Genomic DNA, 22,465 nt, shown 5'->3' on the forward strand with positions numbered 1-22,465 from the left:
GTGTCCCGTTGGTTCTCCAACCCGGGGAGCCTTTCACACTGCTTCGCGGTGAGAACAACCACTCCAGGTCTGTTCACACACAGCTGCCAGTGTGCAAAATCACTCCTAGCTGAATTACACGAGTGCTTCTAGCCAGCCACTCCTGAATTATATTACAGAGACACCAGCAAATTCTCAGTCCCAGACTTGTCCCCAGGAGTGTGCATCTTGTATTGCCCAGCTCTTTCCTTTGGACAATACAAGCTCACAGAAAGTCCCCCATTTTGTTAACAGAAGGTGATATGCACAGACCCTGGTATCTCAAATGGCGTTTTCCCCACACACTTCAATCCAAACACACACTGGGTTCAGATAAAACAACACAAGTTGATTAACTACAGAGAGACACATTTTAAGTGATTACAAGTAATGAGGCTGGCATAAAAGTCAGAATTGGTTGCAAAGAAATAAAAGGTCAATGCAAACTACTACCTAACTTAACAAGCTACCTGAACGTGAAGCAAAAAGTTTTTCCTCACCACATGCTCACAGGAGTCTGGCCGCGTCTTTTAGACAGGACCTCTTCCCCAGTTCAATTATGCTTCTTTTGTCTTTCAACCATTGTTGATGCCATGAATAGAGATGAGGGAAGAGAGGTGATTGGGGCCTCTGTTCCTCATTTGTATATCTTTTCCTTCTCTTTGAGAATCATCTCTAGCTCGGGTTGAGGCGACAGCCAGTCTGTTTACATGGGAACCCCCAGCTGTTCCATTACCAAAAACGTAAATTTCTCACTCCCACCCCCTTCTTCCTGCCAAAGGATGGCCACTTAACCAGGTGATAGTCCATTCAATTGCATTGACACCTGGCTGAGGTGCCAGTTTGCCTTTTCTCTCTGAGGAACTGGTCAATGCCTGCTTTTCTAAAGTTGGAGCATGTCTCAGTAAAATCATACAATAGAACTTTATAACTTTGCATACAAATTTGCCACACATATTGTACCAGGACAATAATGATCAGCCAATTATAAGTTTTCAAGTGATACCTCACAAAACATACTTTGTACAAGATTGATCATAGTTTTGTATAAGTGGTGAACGTAAAGCTACAGACTGTCACAGTGGGAGGAAGGGTTGTCAATGAACTCCTTGGGATCTGTCATTTTCATTTTCGACAGCCCACTGCACTCCAGTCTGGAGAGCTCCCTGAAGGGGGTGCTGGCTCTGAGACTCCCACTGGGAATTAGCCCGAGATCTCCAAACTCTTTGCACATGTGCCGCAAGTGAGATTTTATCCCTGGTCTCCAGTGGCACAAGGCTAGTGAGCTGCGCTAGCAGCTCCCCTCCTTTCCTCCACCTCCTCCTCTCCTCTGCAACGCACTGGCAAGCGGGTGACCTTAGCGAGGTCAGTGCCAGGTAACTCAGCCAGGAGAAAACTGCAAGCTGGCAGCTTTGAGCATCTCCGTGGTGCTGATCCCAGCTCAGCTCCTGGCCTTCCCCCTTCACTTCCTAGCTGAAGTATGGAAGAAGGAGACTGATGGAGTGAAGAAAACCCTGATAAATAATATTCAGGATGCTATGGAATTAGGGGATGCATCAGAGTGGGTTACATAATTAAGGAGTCTGGATTTCCTTGGGAAAGTCATGGGGGGGCAGGAGGAAAATCAATATCCCTAGCCTTTCCTGCCTAAAAATCCATTGGAGACACCAGGTGGGTGAGGGAACCTCTTTTATTGGACTAACTTCTACATATAAAAATCCATCGCACATTCTCCTCCCGCTGACAGAGCTGCAGGGCCTGGGTGAGGATTCTTGCTGCCCTAGGCAGACGCCTGGCCCTCCCAGCCCTGCAGTCACACACACACACACACACACACACACGAGGAGCAGCATCTCCCTTGCTGATGTTTTGGGGCCTATGTGTTAGAGAGGACCCTGTTGTGCCAGTTCGGGGAAGAGGAACTGTGTCAGTCCTCTGAAAATGATCCCCACGTTGCTGTGCACTGCAGAGGGGCCCCCACAAACACTGACCTGCTTTCAGGGGAAGACCAACCAGTCTTTCAGGGACAGAAGCAAGCACAGCTCTGCTAACACACCTCAGCCTTGAGCTGCAGCACCACACGCTGTTCCAGACCAGGCTCCCACAGCCCTGCCAATGCTCCTCCATCCTGACCTGCAACTGCCCCTGCTAGGCTAGCCATCAGCCCAAATACAGGCCTGCTGACACACCCAGCTCTCAAGATGTCAGGGCCCACAAGCCATGCTCTGGAATGCCAACCCCCTGTTCAGCCACTGTACTGACATTCCAAACCCTGGAGAGCGCTCTCGGGGGCTCAGTGCAAAGTCCCCAGAGTCCACCAATAGTGCCCTAGTGCGCGGTGGGGCCTGGAGAGAGGTGCAGTCCAGCTGGCCAGCTACTGATGTATAACCCGGGCCACAACCCCACTGTCGATCTAAACTGGCTGGGGCGCTGGGCACTGCCACAGGATAAGGGGAGCTGGTGGATGTATGGAGGCGCTCCGCCCCGGGTCAAATGGCTTATTTTTGCTGAGTGACGCACCGTGCCAGGGACATGCAAATCATTTCTGACAGAGCAAAAATCCCTGTCTGCGACTGCTACTGGACCCAACAGGAGCAAGGACCCAACCTTCCACTGCTGACTGCCATCACCCCTCATCACAACACCACCTCGTTACAGCTGTAGCCAATGATTTTAGGTTATTAGTTAATCATAACATCACACCATAAATGACCAACATGTCAGGTCATATGTGATGGGTTCGGTCACAGAGACCCCCTTGGGACTGTCACCTGACCTGCTGAATTTACCTCTGAGCCCATTTTCCCTGCCAGCTTGGGACTCCAGAACCCCGCCTTGTTGAGCCAGACATGCTAGCCACCTGCAAACACAGACCAGGTCTGATCCACGCCCCCAAAGCTGCAGACTTTGACCAAAAATTGCTCAGCAGGCTACCTTCCTGCAGCACCCAGACACTCAGTTCCCAATGGGATCCAAACCCCAAATAAATCCATTTTACTCTCTTTAAAACTTATACAGGGTAAACTCATGAATTGTCCGCCCTCTATAACACTGATAGAGAGATATGCACAGCTGTTTGCTCCCCCAAGTATTAATCACTTACTCTGGGTTTACTAATAAACAAAAGTGATTTTATTAAGTATAAAAAGTAGGATTTAAGTGGTTCAAAGTATTAACAGACAGAACAAAGTAAGTTCCCAAACAAAATAAAACAAAACACCCAAGTCTAAGCCTAATACATTAAGAAACTGATTACAGGTAAATCTCACCCTCAGAGATGTTCCAACACACTTCTTTCACAGACTAGACTCCTTCCTAGTCTGGGCCCAATCCTTTCCCCGATACAGCCCTTGTCAGTTCCAGCAGGCATCGTAGGTGAAAAGCAGGGGCTTTCTCATGACTGGGACCCCCTTTGTCCTGTTCCATCCCTCCTTTATATTTTTGGCACAAAGCAAGAATCTTTTGTCTCTCTGGGTTCCCACCCCTCCTCCGAAATGGAAAAGCACCAGGTATAAGACGGATTCCAGTATCAGGTGACATGTTTACATGTCCTGTGAGACCCCCCCTCCATTCTTCCAGGGCTGGTCCGCACGTATACAGGAAGGCTTGCAGGTAAATAACCCATTTACAACCAATTGTCCTAGTCAATGGGAGCCATCAAGATTCTATCTTTATCATTATCATCACTAATGGCCCACAATTTGCATAGTTACAATAGGACCTCAGAGGTATACTTCCTATTCCTAGTCTTAGATACAAGAATGATACATTCATACAAATAGAATGAACACACTCAATAGATTATAAGATTTGTAATGATACCTTACAAGAGACTTTTTGCATAAAGCATATTCCAGTTACATCATACTCATACTTATAAACAGTTTTATAAAGCATATGGAGTGCAACATCACATCATATATAATCACTGTATGCTAATTAGTGTTAAATTGTTGGATTATAGAAGTATGAGACTGATCAGCAGTCAGAAGGATTAAGTATGCATTAGGTATCTAAGTAAGTAGGGCTGAACGCAAGGCCTGTAAGATTTTATGTTAGCCATACCAGGCCATAGGCCAGAGGTGGGCAAATTACGGCCCGCGGGACCATCCTGCCCGGCCCCCTGAGCACTTGGCCCGGAAGGCTCGCCCTCGGCCCCTCCCCCACTGTTCCCCCTCCCTCACAGCCTCAGCATGCCATGTTGCGGGTGTAGTGTATTAAGCTGCTCCGCGTAGGAATGTGCTACTGGTAGCCATTAGGGAGAGCAATTTACTACACTACACAGGCGCAATGCTCTGGGCGGCGCGGCTGTAGCACCGCCAGCCACCGGTGCTCTGTGCTGCGCAGTAAGGGGGCAGGGAGCAGGGGGGGTTGGATAGAGGGCAGGGGAGTTTGGGGTGGTGGTCAGGGGGTGGGGTGTGGATGGGGTTGGGGCAGTCAGAGGGTGGGGAACAGGGGGGGTTGAATGGAGGCAGGGATCTGGGGCGGGCAGTCAGGAAGGAGGGGGGGTTGGATTGGGTGGTGGGGGGCAGTCAGGGGCAGGGATTCCGGGGGCGGTGAGGGGACAGGGAGCAGGGGTGGTGGTGGATGGGGCAGGGGTCCTGCAGGGGGCCATCAGGGAACAGAGGGGGTTGGATAGGGCAGGAGTCCTGGGGGGGAGGGGGGTGTCAGGGGGCGAGAAGCAAGGGGGCACCGCCTCCCCAACTGGCCCTCCATACAATTTCCGAAACCCGATGTGGCCCTCAGGCCAAAAAGTTTGCCCGCCCCTGCCATAGGCTTAAGAGAAGGCTTGGCATACGTAAGTGACCAAAGAATGATCCTATGCCACAAGATGATGGGAAAAGAGGTCCCAGTGGGTGATACTGCAAAAAATCAACAGTAAAAGCAATGTTTTGCTTACCAGATACTCGGTAATCATATTTTTCTAGCACTTGCCATCACCGCGGGGTGCAATATGTGCATACACGCGAATGAGGTATAGTCAGAATCGCATTATAAAAAGAGGGTGCCCAGAGTGGGACAAATTGAGCTCCCTATGGGAAACTCCAGCAGGAACCATCCCTTTACTGATGATCAAACCATGAGAGACCCATCAGACCCTGACGCGATCCAGGAGGATGTGAGTAACTTGTGCACTGGTCTTGACCCATGCATATCCAAATTCTATCATCATAACTTTAAACTGTAACTTTAATAAAACTTGTAAAACAGACTAGACCTTCAGATCTGTCTAGGTAGTGACACTCCACGCTCTGAGGGCAACAAATGGCTCAGGCCGTTTCATTGCTGTGTGACCTTCCAGGCTCAGGCTGGAGCCCGGGCTGTAGGACCCTGAGGTGGGTGCACTCCTGGAGCTGGCCTCTCAGTGCAGAAGGATCCACACCCCACAGCACCAGTGCTGGAATTCACACCACCAACCTCCAAGCGCTAGTGCCCAAAATCTGACTCCTGGCCTCCGAGCACAACCCCAGGAGACACAGATGAGCTAACAGCCCAGTCTCCTTGGCTAAAAATATATGGATCTCCCATGCCAGAACAGAATCAGGATTAAGCAGTTGGTAGCAAACAGGCAAGTGTTTCGGTGCCGCTGCCCTCTCCTGGATGGTATCGGAATGGCAGTACTTGTGCCAGAGCCCCCGTACTACTAACACTCACTGGCGATTCACCTTTAGCTGAAGCGGTAAAGGCCTATGCTTTTAGAGCAGGAGAGCCTGAGTTCTATCTCTGCCGGCTCGAAGAGGCCACGAGTGGCTGTTGGCTGTAACCTAATGACAACTAGGAAGGCCAAAGGGGTGAGGGGTTTTGGTTTTTTTAATTAACCATTCTTTTATTGGCTGCAGCTGTTCAGGGGACAGCAGATACCCCCAAAGAATCTCTAACCTGCACATCTTGTGGCTCCTAGGTACTGCCCATGGTTTACTACATATTTTATTTCTTAGAAGGCTCATTTAAATTAATGGGAACTCAAACAATCAACAGATTTGCATGCAAATGCTCAGAAAATGGATTCTGTCTTCAAAGAGCCAGCACTGGAAGGTTGGAGAGGACCCAGTGTAGCATCCACGCTAACACAGAGGCTGCAAAACTCAACTCGGCTTTAATTACAAATTCAAAGAGGTTCAGACCAGAAAGTACCATTGTGATCATCTAGTCTTACCTACTGCATAACAAGTGTTTAAGGCCTTCTTTCCTTCCCTCTCCACTAAAAAGATCATTTTAACACAATGAATATTAACCAGGGAGAAGGATCTCAGGCCAGAATAGGGAAAGAACAGGTTAAAGAATACTTATCTAAGTTTGATCTATTCAAGTCGGCAGGGCCTGATGAAATTGACACTAGAGTACTTAAGAGACTAGCTGAAGCAACTTCTGAATCATCATCAATCATCTCTGAGAACTCCTGGAGGATGGGGGAGGGCCAGGAGGGCTGCAGAAAGACAAACAGCACCTATCTTCAAAAGGTGGGGAGAGGGGGACCCCAGGAATTATAGAGCAGGCAGCCCAACTTCAATACCCAGAAAGAGACTGGAACAAAGTATTAACCAATCAGTTTGGTCAAACGTGGAGAACAATGAGGTGCTAAGGAACAGCCAGCATGGATTTGTCAAGAACAAACCATTCCAAGCCAGCCTAGTTTCCTTCTCTGACGGGGTACCCAGCCCAATGGATGGGGGAGAAGCACTAGAGGTGATACAGAGGGAGTTCAGAAGAAGCCTTTTGGCACAGCCTCGCAGGAGCGGCTCATAAACAAGCGAGGGAAATGGGATGGAGATGAAATTACTAGGAGGTGGGTGCACAACTTTACCATACTCCCAGAGTCACTGTCAAACTGGCAGGATGGATCTAGTGGGCTCTGGGATGGGGTTTACGACCCCTTGCTGAGGCTGGAGCAGCACTGGGCCAGGAAAGCTCTGCCCCGCTGGCACTGCCCAGCTTACTGAGAGCTCCAGCAGCCCAGGCCGGAGTGGGGAGGAGAGAAACCACTTTCAGGAGCAGCAGGAGCTTGTCCTGAGGAGGCCTAACTGAGTCTTTTCCCCCTCCTTGGAGGCCGCCCCAGAGACATGGAGAACCACTTGCAGGGCACCAGAGGGTCCCTGCATCAGCACTGAGATCCTGGGGGTTTGGAGCAAAGAACTACAATTAAACAGCAGCCATGCCTGAAACGGAGACATCGGGTGGGACAGGAAGAGGCCCAGGGGAAGGTGAACAGGAGGTGGGCCAAGCGTAGGCCAGCCTGTGCTGTCACATCTTCAGAGCCCTGACCTAGTAAAGACCTAGGTCCCCCTACTCATCCCAGATTCCTCTACGCCTAGCCCTGGGATGGCAGGACTAGAGAGCTACCGACAAGAAAGCTGATCCAGCTGAACCCTGTCCAGGGGATGCCCGACACATTGAACTGAAAGACTAGAGCAGCAGGCCCTGACCACTAGGCCTGCTGACCAGACAGCCCACCCCACTACAGGATCCCATAGGAATCTGTCTTGGGACCGGTATTAGTCAATATTTTTAATTAATGGCTTGGATAATAGAGTGGAGATAATGCTTATAAAATTTGCAGATGACACCAAACTGGGAGGGGTTGCTACCACTTTGGAAGACAGGATTAGAATTCAGAACAATCTTGATAAATTGGGAGAATTGGCAAGAAGAATTTCAGTAAAGAGAATTGCAAAGTACTACACTTGGGAAGGAAAAATCAAATGCTCAACTACAAAATGGTGTAACTGGCTAGGCAGCAGTACTGATGAAAAGCACCCAGAGGTTATAATGGATCACAAATTGAATACAAGTCAACAATGTGATGCAGCAGCGTAAAAGGCTAATATCTGTCTGGGGTGTATTAACAGGAGTGATGTACGTAAGACACAGAAGATATGTTCCACTCTACCCAGCACTGGCGAGGTCTCAGCTGGAGTAGTGTGTCCAGTTTTCAGCACCACGCTTTAAGAAAGATGTGAAAAACTAGAGAGAGTCCAGGGGAGAGCAACAAAAATAAGAGGTTTGGAAAACATGACCCACAAGGAAAGATTGAAAGAACTGGGCACGTTTAGTCCAGAGAAGAGAAGCGAGAGGGGACTTGATATCTGTCTTCAAATATGTACAAGGCTGTTATAAAGAGGACAGTGATAACTTGTTCTCCATCTGCACTGAGGAAAAGACAAGAGGTTTAGTCTGCAACAAGGGAGATTCAGGTTAAATACCAGGAAAAACTTTTTAAACTGTAACGACAGTTAAGTGCCGGAACCTGGAAAAATCATGGAGCAGGTCCTCAAGGAATCAATTCTGAAGCACTTAGAGGAGAGGAAAGTGATCAGGAACAGTCAGCATGGATTAACCAAGGGCAAGTCATGTCCATCCACTAGATCCATCCTGCAAGCAATCTAATTGCCTTCTATAGTGAGATAACTGGTTCTGTGGACGAAGGGAAAGCAGTGGACGTGTTGTTCCTTGACTTTAGCAAAGCTTTTGACACTGTCTCCCACATTATTCTTGCCAGCAAGTTAAAGAAGTATGGGCTGGATGAATGGACTATAACGTGGATAGAAAGCTGGCTAGATTGTCGGGCTCAACGGGTAGTGATCAATGGTTCCATGTCCAGTTGGCAGCCGGTATCAAGTAGAGTGCCCCAAGGGTCGGTCCTGGGGCCGGTTTTGTTCAATATCTTCATAAATGATCTGGAAGATGGTGTGGATTGCACCCTCACCAAGTTTGCAGATGACACTAAACTGGGAGGAGAGGTAGATACACTGGAGGGTAGGGATAGGATACAGAGGGCCCTAGACAAATTGGAGGATTGGGCCAAAAGAAATCTGATGAGGTTCAACAAGGACAAGTGCAGAGTCCTGCACTTAGGACGGAAGAATCCCATGAACCACTACAGACTAGGGACCAAATAGCTAGGCAGCAGTTCTGCAGAAAAGGACCTAGGGGTTACAGTGGACGAGAAGCTGGATATGAGTCAACAGTGTGCCCTTGTTGCCAAGAAGGCCAATGGCATTTTGGGATGTATAAGTAGGGGCATTGCCAGCAGATCGAGGGACGTGATCGTTCCCCTCTATTCAACATTGGTGAGGCCTCATCTGGTGTCCAGTTTTGGGCCCCACACTACAAGAAGGATGTGGAAAAATTGGAAAGAGTCCAGCAGAGGGCAACAAAAATGATTAGGGGACTGGAACACATGACTTATGAGGAGAGGCTGAGGGAACTGGGGATGTTTAGTCTTCAGAAGAGAAGAATGAGGGGGGATTTGATAGCTGCTTTCAACTACCTAAAGGGGGTTCCAAAGAGGATGGCTCTAGACTGTTCTCAGTGGTAGCAGATGACAGAACAAGGAGTAATGGTCTCGAGTTGCAGTGGGGGAGATTTAGGTTGGATATTAGGAAAAACTTTTTCACTAGGAGGGTGGTGAAATATTGGAATGCGTTACCTAGGGAGGTGGTGGAATCTCCTTCCTTAGAGGTTTTTAAGGCCCGGCTTGACAAAGCCCTGGCTGGGATGATTTAGTTGGTTGGTCCTGCTTTGAGCAGGGGGTTGGACTAGAGGACCTCCTGAGGTCCCTTCCAACCCTGATATTCTACGATTCTATGAACCGGTTACCTGGAGAGATTGTGGAATCCCAGTTATTGGTGGCTTTTAAGAACAAGTTTGACAAATGCTTGCCAGAGATGGTCTAGATTTCCTTGGCCTGCCTTAGCGCATGGGCAGACAGATTAGATAGTGAGGTCCCTTTCAGCTTACGTTTCTAGGATTCTACGACACAAAAGTCAGAAGGTCTCCCCCAGAAATCCCTGCATTATACCCGGATCTTCTGTCTGAGCTAGAGCAGGTCTTTTAGGAAGAGATCCGGTCTTGATTTAAAGGATTCAAGTGGTTGAGAATCCACCATATCCCTGGGTAGTGTTCCAATGGTTAATTACCCTCACTGGGGGGCATGGATCAGCATTCACGTTGCATTCCCAGTCAGTACCCGGCCTGGGCCATGGAAGCTAATGATCCAACCAGCGGACTCAATTCGGTGAGGAATCCTGGTCACGTACCACCTGAGGCATGTTGTGCATACACTAAGAAGAAGATTACTCTCACTAGTAAAAATTTGCACCTTGTTTCTGGTCTGAATTTGTCTAGCTTCAGCTCCCAACCGTTGGATCTTGTTCCGTCTTTTACTGCTAGATTAAAAGACCCCTCTGCTGTCAGAAATCTTCTCCACATGAAGGTACTTGCAGACTGATCTAATCACCTCCTACCCTTCTCTTTGTTAAAAGAAGCTCCGTGAATTTAGTTTAAGTCTCTCAGTGTAAGGCTAGTTTTCCAAATTGTTATTGGAACTCTTCTGAACTCTTTCCCGATCGGTCAGTATCGCTTTCAAAGTGTGGCCCCCAGACCTGGATACTTTATTCCAGTGACCGTCTCACTAATGCCAAATACAGTGGCAATTCCCCTTTATCTTTCTACTTGATATTCCCCTACTTATATATCCAAAGATTGGATCTGCTCTTTTAGCCACCGCATTATGCTGTGGGTCCACGTTCAGCTGGTGATCAACCCTGACTCCCAAGTCCTATTCGGAGTCACCACTTTCCAAAATACAGCCCCTCCTCTTATAAGTGGGACCTGCAACAGCTTTTGCAACTGCAAGCAATCTATTCGGGGTCCATATTGCATTAGCTCTATGAATGGGTTATGTATGATTATGTTCTACTCCATGGGAAAAGGGGGTTATGACCGCTCCTCCTGGCACTAAAAACAGTGATGAAGGTGAATCATTGAGACTGAACAACCCTAGAGAGGTACCGCTCCCTGAAGGGGTTTGCAGAGACTGGTTCAAGCTGGTTTTCCAGAGATGAGGAGACAAAGAAAGGGCTTTTGGGCATAAAAGGATGAGCATGTACTGAGACAGGGCCTGAGACTCGGCAATGCTGATCCAGCAAATGGACAGACCTTCTGCCCAAAGGGGGCCCCCCAACCCTGGCGGAAGGGTTGGAAAGACTTTGGTTGACGAGGGTCCCATAAGAGTGGCCCCCAGTGAGCTTTAAGCATACTTATATAAATATATGTTCCTATAGGTTTTCTCTGTAATGTTTTTACCTTAAGAATAAATGTGCTTGCTTAGAAGGAGCTGGGTGGTAACTGTAATTGCTGGCAGTTCACTGCCTGTGGAGAGAGAAAGCAAAGCACAGGGGCTGGCCTTTAGGCGGGCTGGCCTTTAGGCAGACTAGCTGACTGAGGATATCACAGTTTCAGGGTAACAGCACCTGTATTCCCCCTCTGTAGTCCCTTGAGGGCACCCATTTAAGGTTTCTGGCTCCCAGCCATCACCTCTCCTGGGTGGAGACCCTGGTCTCCTTCCCTCCTGACTGGGGGTTTAAGGCAGGGAGCTGTGCAGCCTTAACACTGCTGATATTCCCAGACTGCCAGTCTGTCTAAAGGAGAGGCCCTGTGCTTTGCTTTTTCTCCAAGAGCTATGAACAGCATCTTGCCAGCAGTTACAACAGCAAACTTTACCAGCAATGATTTTATGTTTGCCTATATATCATGGATCAAGATATTGAACAGCACTGGGCAAGGAACAGAACCCTGTGGGATGCCATTAGCAATGTCCCCATCGGATGAGGATTCTCCATTTACCATTACTCTCAGTTCTATCAGGTAGCCAGGTTTTAATCCATTTAACATGAGCTGCACTGATTTTGTATACTGCTAATTTTTTATTCAGAATGTCATGTGGTGCTAAGTCAAATGCCTTACAGAAGTCGAAGCATATATCACAGTTATCTGTCAACCAAACCTGTATTCTCATCAAAACATACTAAGTTTGTTTGATAAGATCTATTTCCCATATGACCATGTTGACTGATATTAATTATGCTGCCATCTTTTAATTCTTTACTGATTGCATCCCATATCAGCGTTCCCATGATTTTCCTAGGGATCGAAGTCAAGCTAACCAACATATAGATAACTAGGTTATACCAATTGCCTTTTTCATATATTGGAACAAACCTAGGGGTTTTTTTTTGTTTGTTTTTTTCAGTCCTCTGGGATACCCCCTGCACTCCAAACACTGCTAAATATCAATGTCACAGAAAGCTCCTCGGTCAAATCTTTTAAAACTCTTGGGCGCAAGTTATCCAGTCACGCAGATGTGAAAAAGTTTAGTTTTAGCATTTGCTGTGTAATATCCTCCCCAGTTACTGCCAGAATAGAAAGTACTACAACCAGTTTCTCTGTGAGCATGCACAAGTCAAATCCCTGGAGCTTAATCTGGTGCTGAAGAGGTGCTCAGACTACTATACCTTGTCACAAGAAGGTCCCACCAGTTCCCTGTCTCAGGCTGCAACAACTCTTGCTCATGAATTCTAGCTGGTCACTGCCTTTGTGCTAAGTTATGGCCAACACCTGGTCCGGCCACTTCTGGAGGGCAGGAGAATGGGCTCAGAATTGGGACTCATTTGGTCATGTCAGGCTGATTCCTGAGCATGTGAAACTCTTCCTCTTTAACCACCACCGTACACGTGAGGACAGAAGGACAGCTGCTGACGGACTGATCTAGAGTCCAATATATTAGCCAGATCACAGGACAGGAGAGTGCTAATTGCAGCAGGCGGCTGCTGCATTGCACCCAGCGATCACAGGCAGGGCAATCACTGTCAATTTCACAGCTATCCAGAGTGACACAGCCACTCCTTCCCATTTGTGCTAATCCTCAGAGAGAGCAGAACACCCAGCTGTGTTAGCGAATAACCCTCCTGCCAGGAGCAGCAGCTCACCAGCCGAGGAACCTCACACTGGAGCTCGGATTTCAGTGCAATGGCAGCTGGTGCCAGACTGACTCACCCACTCTGTGGGAGGGGATACTCCCGCACGTAGGGCCATGCCACTACTGGGGAAGAACTTGTTCCCTCCATTCCTGGGGCACAGGGAGCGGCTGTCCCTGAAAGCCTCTGAGGTCATGGCCTTGTTATTCATTCACTCTTGTGAGGATGCTGTGATGCAGCTGATTAATGCACCGTATCTCATCCCCTGCAGAGCCCGATTCTCCGGACAGCCAGGCTTGCACTCAGGGAATCTGGACTACAGCTCCCTGCTCGAGGGCAAAGGGAGATGGGGGCAGATTCTCCTCTAACCCTGGTGAAACTAGTGACTTAGTAGACTTGCTCCTGATTTACACCAGTGTAAGTGAGAGGCTAATCAGGCCCAGAGAGGCTTGCCGGCATGGAAGGGACCTTAACAATGAGCCCAAGATGGGAGGACAGCATTGCTGAGTAATGGTCTTGCTGATTACGCCTCTGAGGATGCTCATCTGGACTCAACCCATCACCCTAGTCCACTTTCCTCCCCCAGTGTCCCCACTCCATCCCACACAAGCCCCAGGATCAGAGTGTCTGAGTGCCCCCTGCTGGTTACATGCCATTAGTAATTGTTCACAGCATCCAAGATGAGGAAAGCACTATACAGCACAAAGAGACAGACCCATTCTCTGCCTCAAGGCACTTGTGTGATGGCCACCATACTGGCCACCATACCAAGGACTGAACCGGGGACCTCCAGAGCTTAAAGCATGAACTGCCACAGTGTGAACTCCAGAGCCAGCTCTCCTTAGGTGGGCTGTAGCAGACTCATGCCCCCTGTGAACCAGGCGCAAGGGGGGACCTGACACGCACCCACCAGCGGGTTACACCTGCAGCCCGATTCTAAAGGGGTGTTACAAGCGTGGACAGCAAATGAGCACGCAGAGCAACATCAGTCCCCCCCGCAATGCTTCCCAACTCATCGTCAATGTTGCAGCAGCCAGTGCCCTACTCAGAGACAGTTCACCACCCAGCTGTCGGGTATTGTAAGCAGCAGGGTGTGCTGCCCAAGGCTATGGAGAAGGGGCGGTCACCTGAGTGCGGGGAGGGTTTGGCGCATGTGAAGAGGGTTATAAAGAGCAGGTGACGAAAACGCAAGCGCTAATTTGAGGGACAGGGATGGCGACAGGAAAAGTCACTTCTGCGGTTTTCCAGTGGGTTTCAGCTTTAGATTTGCTGCTAAAAAGAACAAACAGGTGGGGAGACTCTAAGCTAGCTGCTGTTGGATGCCTGCTGCACCCTGTTGCTTTATGCTGTGGGCTGGCTGGCCCGGCCCGTTCTAGGTCTATGCATAAGGGTAGAAAGCTGTGCAGCAACTTGGGCCAGACAAGGGGGAAAAGCAGCTTTCCAAGAGGATGCTAAATTTGGGGCGAGGCTACATTAGTCTGGAATAAGCAAGGCTCTGAACTGAAAGTGCTGTAGGCATTCAGGGTCACACCACATACGGACACTCTTATTCCCGAAATGCGTGGGTCAGCTTAATCTACTTCCGAAGTGTTTATAAGAGTGTCTATACAGGGAGGTATTTCAGAAGAGCTATTTGGGTCAATCTCCCCATGTGGACAAACGCTTCGGGTTGGACCAAACGGAAAGAATGGCTCACAGGGTTGAAATCAAGGTTTAACAGGGTTTAAGCCTGAAAACACTGGAGCCAGCCCAGTCTCTGTTAAAGCGAATAGAAGCTGTGTCACTAGCTTCACTGAGAGCTGGGACAACAGGCCTGACTACAGTCCTCTAGGACAGTGTTTCCTCAGCCTTCTTGATACCAGGGACTGGCTTGCTGCCTTCTTAAACTGTGTCAGATCTCAGGGACCGGCACCGGTCCACGGACAGCTCATTGAGAAGCTCTGCTCTAGGATCAGCGACTGGCATTGCTGTGATGGATTCATGGGAACTGGATTTGGAAAGACAACTCCAGCAGCTACTTTTCCTAACTGTGTGCACGTGAAGGGCGTGGGGGGGGCCAAGAAGCACCCAGTTCCCTAGGTCAGAACAGTGGCAGGGTTTTTTGCTTCTAGAGGACCAGAGGGGCTTAATTTTAAACCATGCCCTGGGCTGAGTCCATACAGAGGACAGGAGCCTTTGAGGAGTAGAAACAAAGCTGGTTTAGAAATCAAGTTAAAATCACATCCTGCTTAGCTAGCATCACCTAGCAAGGCCAATCCCACTCCTGCTGACTTCAGTGCAAGCAGGGTTAGGCCCCAGGAGTCAGATTCAGATCTGACAGACACAGGTGACAGTCACCCCTGAAGTCACAATTTCACAGGTGTAAGACCAGTGAGAGCAAAATTTGGCCTTAAGTTCTAACAACATAGTGCAGTGCAGAGCAGAGATCCTGTTATATGCATGCTCAATAAGTGTGTGTGTGTGCGCATGCACACACACACACACACACACACACACACTCACTCTACCAGCACCAGGCTACATTCACATTTAGCCTTTGTGGAATGCCAAAAACATGATGTCTCAGGACTTTAAACTCTGCAGCATCAAATAACCCAGTTAGCCCCTTGCCCTTGTATTGAGAAGCTCTGATCTCTTTACCAGCCTCAGAACATCCCTGTGGGGTACGCAAGAATCATTCCCATCTTACAAGTGGGGAAACTGAGGCGAGTTGGCCAAGGTCACCCAGTGAGGCAGTGACAGAGCTGGGAATGGATGCCAAGAATTCTGTGCATCAACCACAGGCCTGTTCTTCCCCTTTATATAGTAAAACACATTTTAAAATGGTTGCCCCCTGCAGCAGGGTTTGAACCCAGGACCCACAGCCCATCAGCACCAAATGCTTCCCCAAGCCCACTCTATGCCTGTTAACTTGGTGCCTCTGCACACTGCAATCATCATGGTAGTGTCTTCAGTGTCTTGCTGGGAGGGTGGAAATTGACAGTCACAATCCATGGGCCTGGACCCCGCTATAAACAAACATGGTTTAGAGTGGGGATCAGCAGTCCTGGGTTCTATCCCTAGCTCCGGCACCCATGTGCTGTGTGACCTTGGGCTAATCAAGCAGCACGGGGCGGGGCGGGGGAATGTGAGAAGTAATTCATTACTACATTTGCACCATGCTTTGGCATTGTCCGGTGACAGAGGTAGAAAGTATTGTAATGAACTGGGATTGGGACAGGAGGAGGAGCGAGACACGCTGCTGCCAGAATCTGATGTGCGTGTCATAGCCCTGATACTGTCTCTTTCTCCTTCCGAGAGATCCGAGTTCCCTGAGCACCGGCAGCGTGTAGTTCCAAGTAATTCTATTGATAACATATTGCTCTTCTACACAGCCAGTCTAATCAGTAGATCTCAAAGTACTTTTAGAAAGAGGTCAATAGCATTATCCCCATTTTACATATGGGGAAACCGAGGCACAGCAGAGCATAGAAGCAACTTGGGCAACAGAGTGACAAGTCCTACAGAGGCCACAGAGTTGTTAGCGTATGTATTACAATGAGATTCACACATACGCCACTCTCCAGTCATTCCTTTGCATGCTCCAGTTCTGTTCAGCTGCGTGGATGTTGTTAGCTGGGAGAGCTGCTCTTCAGAAAGCCAGACTCAGCAGGACCCAGACAGCCTAACACAACTGGATAACAGCTCTCCACGCAGCACCCTGCTGAGACAGGGCTGGAGGAAATGGGCTTGTTCCTCGTGGTCTCGGTAAGAGATGCGCTGAAATCTCTCTGCCACACAAGCAGGGGGTACCTGGATCTCTGAGCGCAAGCAAAGCCGCACGTTTCTAGGGCCCAAAGCCCTCAGAGGAAGAGGGAGATTTGCAGGCTTGGCACAAAACCCAGGGTGGAGTTGCCCAGGCAACTGTCACCGTGGAAACGGCAGCTATTTCTGAAAGTCGGCTTGGTTTTTATTGGAGGAAGTTGCTAGTTTTGAGAGCCTCCCCCCACTCCTGTTTAGCAGATCAACACCTGCCCCACAGCGACTCCTGGTGAGAGTCCCTAGGAGCGCCCCACAGCAAGTCCTGAGAGATGGGGGGCTGTGTGTGCGTGAAGCAAACAGCAACCCCCCCCACCCCCCCCCACGGCCAGGGCTACTACTCCATCCCCTGCAGCGCCTCCTGCTGGAACACACTGGGAGCTCCCCTCAGGGCTGCCAGCTCGTAGCGCCCCTCTCGGCTCCACTGAGGAAGGGAGACTGGGCCAACCTGTGAGCTGTTGAGACTCTGTGGCCTCCGAAAGGCAGAGACCCCCAAGCGTTTGCGTGTGTGGCTCACGCTTCAGGCCAAGGCTGGCACCGCACCAGCCAGTGCTCCAGAGACTAGGAAAAGGGAGCTTACGAGGGTGACCAGGAACACCCGGGGGCTCCGGTCAGCACAGCGGACTGGGCCCTTAGACGTCCGGTCGGCGGTGCTGCGGAGCTAAGGCAGGCTAGTCCCAAACTGTCCTTGGGCCCCGCGCTGTGCCCAGGAAGCAGCCAGCAGATCCAGCTCCTAGGCGGTGGGGAAGGCAGGAGCCTCCGCGCCGTGCCCTGCCCTCGCCCTGAGCACTGGCTCCGCACTCCCATTGGACGGTTCCTGGCCAATGGGAGCGGGGGGGGGGGCGGTGCCTATGGGTGAGAGCAGCGCATGCCATGGAGCCCCCTGCCTCCCCCACACCTAGGAGCCAGACCTGCTGGCCGCTTCCGGGGTGCAGTGCGGTGCCCCAGGACAGGCAAGTAGCCTGCCGTAGCTCCCCTGCTGTGCCGCTGACTGGGAGACACCTGAGGTAGGCCTGCACCCCAACCCCAAGCCCCAACCTCCTCCCCCAGCCCTGATACCCCCAAACCCAGAGCCCCCTCCTGCACCCCAGAGCCCACTCCCCCAGCACCTCAACCCCCAGCCCTGAGCCCCACCCAAACCCGGAGCCCTCTCCTGCATCTCAGAGCCTGCACCCCCAGTCCAGAGCCTGTACCCCCTCCTGCACCCCAACCCCCAGCCCTGAGCCCACCAAATCCAGAGCCCTCACCCCCCTGCACCTCAACCCCCTGCCCCAGCCCAGAGTCCCCTCCCACATTCTGAACCCCTCATCCCTGGCCCCATCCCAGAGCCAGCACCCCTAGCCCAGAGCCCTTATCCCTCCCACACCCCAACCCCCTGCCCCAGCCCGGAGCCCCCTCCCTCACTCTGAACCCCTCATTTCTGGCCCCACCCCGGAGCCCACACCGTCATTTAGAGCCCTCACCCTCTCCCGCACCCCAACCCTCTGCCCCAGCCCAGTGACGGTGAGGGTGGGGGGACAGTGAGCCACCGAGGGAGGGGGAATGAAGTGAGCTGGGGGTGGGGGAGGAGGAAGGGGGGGCTTCGTGGAAGAGGTGGGGCTAGGGTGTTCGGTTTTGTGCCAGCAGAAAAGTTGGCAACCCTAGAGCTCGCAGCTATGCCATTCCCCATATTGCCCCCTTCTGGTAGAAGCGAGGGACTGCAGTAATGACCCCCCACCAGACCCAGCACTGCTGTGTAATTCCCCACAGCGCCTCCTGCTGGAGAAGGCAGAGACTGGAGTAGCTGTGAGCACCGCAGCCCACCCTACCACACCATTCCCCCCAGCGCCTCCTGCTGGAGAAGGCAGAGACTGGAGTAGCTGTGAGCACCGCAGCCCACCCTACCACACCATTCCCCACAGCGCCTCCTGCTGGAGGAGGCAGAGACTGGAGTAGCTGTGAGCACCGCAGCCCACCCTACCACACCATTCCCCCCAGCGCCTCCTGCTGGAGAAGGCAGAGACTGGAGTAGCTGTGAGCACCGCAGCCCACCCTACCACACCATTCCCCACAGCGCCTCCTGCTGGAGGAGGCAGAGACTGGAGTAGCTGTGAGCGCCACAGCCTGCGCTCCTATTCCATCCCTACTCCTGGGAGGAGTCGGTTTCCCTGAAGGCCAGCCTGCTGATTCCACCTCTCCCGGCAGCACAGCCACCCCGAGGAGCATACGTGCCAGGGGAAGCCAGGGCACCGGGCAGGCGTAGGCATGAGGAGAGATTTCCTTGATTTGTTTTGGTATAAATGGAAAATGATATTTAATAAGATCCAGCCTCCCATGCTGCCTCATGAAAGAGAACAGGAGACAGGGGAGATCTGCCAACGTGTCCCCTACAGGGCCCATAAACCCCACAGATGCCACTCTCCACAGCAGCGTGACCATCAGGGGCAACGCTGACAGCAGCAGTTATGCTCTTACACCGCAGCTGAATTTGGCCCCATGCACTTAATTGCATTGGGGCGGGGAATTTTATTGCAGGTCTGGATATTCTGTTCTCCTATAGCGTATTCTCTTTACACTTCCAGCCCCCAGCTGTAGTGGTGCCATTAACCAGGATACACCACAGAGGTGGCTGCACTTCCATGGTGGGTGTCGTGACTAGAATAGATCAAGATGGGCGATTTCAAAGCTGAACTATTTTAACAAATCCAAAGCCAGTCACAACGTTATGGCTGTCACTATACCACATGCCACCGCCACTTGCAATGTCACTGTGACAGTGGGGTTAAACCTGCTCAGTCTCCACCACTTGAGCTAATGGAGGATCTCCATTAAAGGTTAGCAATATAGGGCCAATGTCACACAGTGTAGCAGTTCCAATTCCCTCCATCAGAAGACAGCGATGCGAACACACACACTTGCGGCGGAATACTGTAACGTGCTAACTATCTGCCACTCCGAAGATCATGGCTTCGGTCCCATTGATTTTAGGTGCACAGAGACCGTTAGCATTGAGAGTATTCGTATTAGTGTATGAGAGACACAGAGCCTCAGGCTGGGAACCAGGCCGAATCCCCCACATCAGCCACCCACACTCAGGGATGTGCCCACAAGCCATTTTGTCCCCCTCGCCCCTGAAGTTCAGGCATGTGGAGTGGGTGACTAGCCACAGAACCCAAGCGCACCAGGAAGGGAGGACCGAACGGCAGCTGTTCTGCAGCATTCCCAGCTGAGCAGAGCCCGGTAGCACTGGTCAGGGAGCAGGGGAGCCCGTTGCTGGACAGCACTGGAACCGCGGGGCCAATCGGGAGAACATGGCCATCCCACCCAGGTCCCAGAGAATAGGCAGAGGGGAAGGACAGTCAGAGGAGGGGCCTTACCTTCCAGTCCGTGTCCACCGCGGAAAGGAACGTATCCGAATGCTCCTGGAGGGGAAACAGACCAGAAAGAACCATCAGAGCTCATATAGGCCCGACTGCGGAGCAGTAACACAGACACCTGGCTATCGCCTCACCCCTATGCCCTCGCCGCCACCACCCGCCCTCCAGTCACCCGCTGAGAGCTCTGATGAGCCTCCGCACAGCCTCCTCCTCTGGACCCTGGAGAAGGCTACAGCCGGTGATCACGAATACCCCAGGGAGGAATTCACGCCACTCAGAGCTGGGAAGGATCTCGGGGACCGCAGCAAAAAGAGGCCAGTTGAGACTGCCGGCCCGAAGGCCGTCGAGATCAGGGAGGCAGGGAGCTGCCAGTCCCAGTGGACAACTGACCCGAGAAGCGTTAAGACGGCAAAGCCCTGTGCTGTGCGGCTCATCCCCGTGCTGTGCGGCTCATCCCCTGCCGCTGACGCAGGCCTCAGGGTGCGATCTCTGCCACAACCAGCTCTAGGAATGCTGTCAGAGGGGGATTACGGAATTGAAGCCCTGGCAGCTGTGTCCGCCAGGGTTTGTGAGCCCCCCTCCTCGGTACGTGTCCAGCGGCCACCAGCTTGGCCAACACACTGGGGACCGAACTGGGGACCTTCAGAGCTAAAAGCATAATCTGCACTAGAGAGCTGGGGTTGTAACACTCCTATTGCCGGTGGATCAGGCCCAGAGGGGGACGTGCCGGGGTTACAGCAGCATCCCACATCAGCGCCTGGGCGAGCCCTTGTCTGGGTGCAGGCATGTGCCCTGGATCAGCATCCGCACATGGGCATTAGAGATGCCACCTGGGCTGCGTCTCGGGCATAGGACCGCGTGTCCTCACGACGCGATGGCATTCGGTACTGACGCACGGATCAGAGGGCTCAGTCAGGGAACACTCAGGAGCACAAGGAGGAGGACAGGCCGGAGCGAGATTCCTCCCACCGGCGTCTCAGGTGGTTCCTGGCTTTTTGAGTTGCTGGGGAAGCCTCCTGTTGCATGCTTGGTTAGGTGAAGGGAGAGTCTCCCCACGGAAAACGAAGCAGAGCTCTGCTCGGTGTCAGCAGTTGACTCCGATCCCTCAGTACCTCCAGCAGCTGGGAGGCGGGTCACAGCTTTGTCCATCAGCTGGTGGCACCAACTTGGGAGGAGGCATGATGAGATGGGAGGCAGCAGCCGCTAGAGGCTTGAGCCTGGCAGAAGTCACTAGCCCTCAGAGCATCTGTCCCTGGACACGGCACGAGTCCCCCACACCCATGCAAGTGCTTGTAGCTCCCGTCCATCCCGTCCCCAGCACCACAGCCAGGGATCGGGGGGTGGGGGAGGAGGCAATATTTGGACTCCTGGAGCCTTGAAATCTCAGTATTAGGGAGCCCAGGATGGAACAACTCAGCATGAATGTGCCGCTCCCCCGCATCCAGACTTCAGGCTGCATTTGCAGAGACCCAAAGGCTGGAGTGACCTGAGACCCAGACATACCAGATAGCTGGGCACAGGCTTCCTGCTCTGATCTCTGCAGAGATTATCTTCCCGGCACAGTTCCAGGGCTCCAGCCTGCAATTGCTGACCACTGCGCCCTCCCCTATCACCACCAAGGAATGCGTGTTCTTCCCCTCCCCTCCGTGCCAGGATGAAGTGATGGAGCCATCCCTGGCTGGGTTGGAAGAGTGCCTCTGTCTTCACTGGCCACCTGCCGAGCTCCAGCAACCTGGCATCTGCAGCTGACTGAGCCAGGCCTCACCTTCCCCCAACCCCTTGCTGCCTCCCTCAGCCCCCAGCCAGTCATTCAAGTGGATCAATAAAGCTCTTAACGTGCTCAGTCTCCTAGCAGTTTCGGCCTCTTGGCATCAGTGACATAGTCCGAGCTTTACCGTTCCTCCGAGTGATCAGACAGAGACAGGATCCGGGGGGCGGGGGGCAGAGAGAGCACTGGTGGGGGTGGAAGACAAGGAAGAGTCACATTTTTGGTAGAGGAACGCTACCACCCCCAGCGCCCAACCCTTGGCTCTATAGAAGCGGACACCCAGACACCAAGGTTGGAACGTATTGGCCTAAAGTTAGGTGCCCAGTTTTCAGAAGTGCTGAGCACACAACTCCTGTTAGCTTAGAAATCCGGGGAAGGGGGCCCTCACCGGATAATTATTTGGGGGTTTAATACAGCAGGGTGAAAAGCACACGAGGCAACAGTGTAGCAGAAAAATGCTATTTTGCTGAAATCGAAACGTTTTGCAGGAATGCGTCGATTTCAACAGAAACCGTTCCAGGCAACTTGTTTGGACTTTCTGGCTTTGTTCCCTTGAGACTTTTACTGTAATTTTATTTCATTTTATAGAAGAATGTTTTGATATTATCAAAATTAAACATTTTGACAAGGTCGGTTCAGTGTTTCTGAATTTAAATATTTTGGAATTTCTGGTTCTGAGAACATTTCAACTCTGTCCCGATTCGAAATGCAACAAACTTTCAAGATGTCGGAATTTCCTGCAGGACAGAAATCCCATTCTCCAAGCAGCT

General features: G+C 51.5%; 1 protein-coding gene across 6 annotated transcripts in view; it reads right to left on the reverse strand.

The window, feature by feature from the left end:
• The window catches only part of NDRG4 (NDRG family member 4), an 87,478-nt gene that overhangs the window by 42,171 nt on the left and 22,842 nt on the right, over nucleotides 1-22,465 (reverse strand). For all 6 annotated transcript variants that reach the window (XM_043526149.1, XM_043526150.1, XM_037877855.2 and 3 more), the window contains exon 3: nucleotides 19,928-19,972. In XM_043526149.1, coding sequence (XP_043382084.1) covers nucleotides 19,928-19,972 — 45 coding nt within the window. The remainder of the gene's footprint in view (nucleotides 1-19,927; nucleotides 19,973-22,465) is intronic.

The sequence above is a fragment of the Chelonia mydas genome, chromosome 12 (assembly GCF_015237465.2).
Source record: "Chelonia mydas isolate rCheMyd1 chromosome 12, rCheMyd1.pri.v2, whole genome shotgun sequence".
Lineage (NCBI taxonomy): Eukaryota > Metazoa > Chordata > Testudines > Cheloniidae > Chelonia > Chelonia mydas.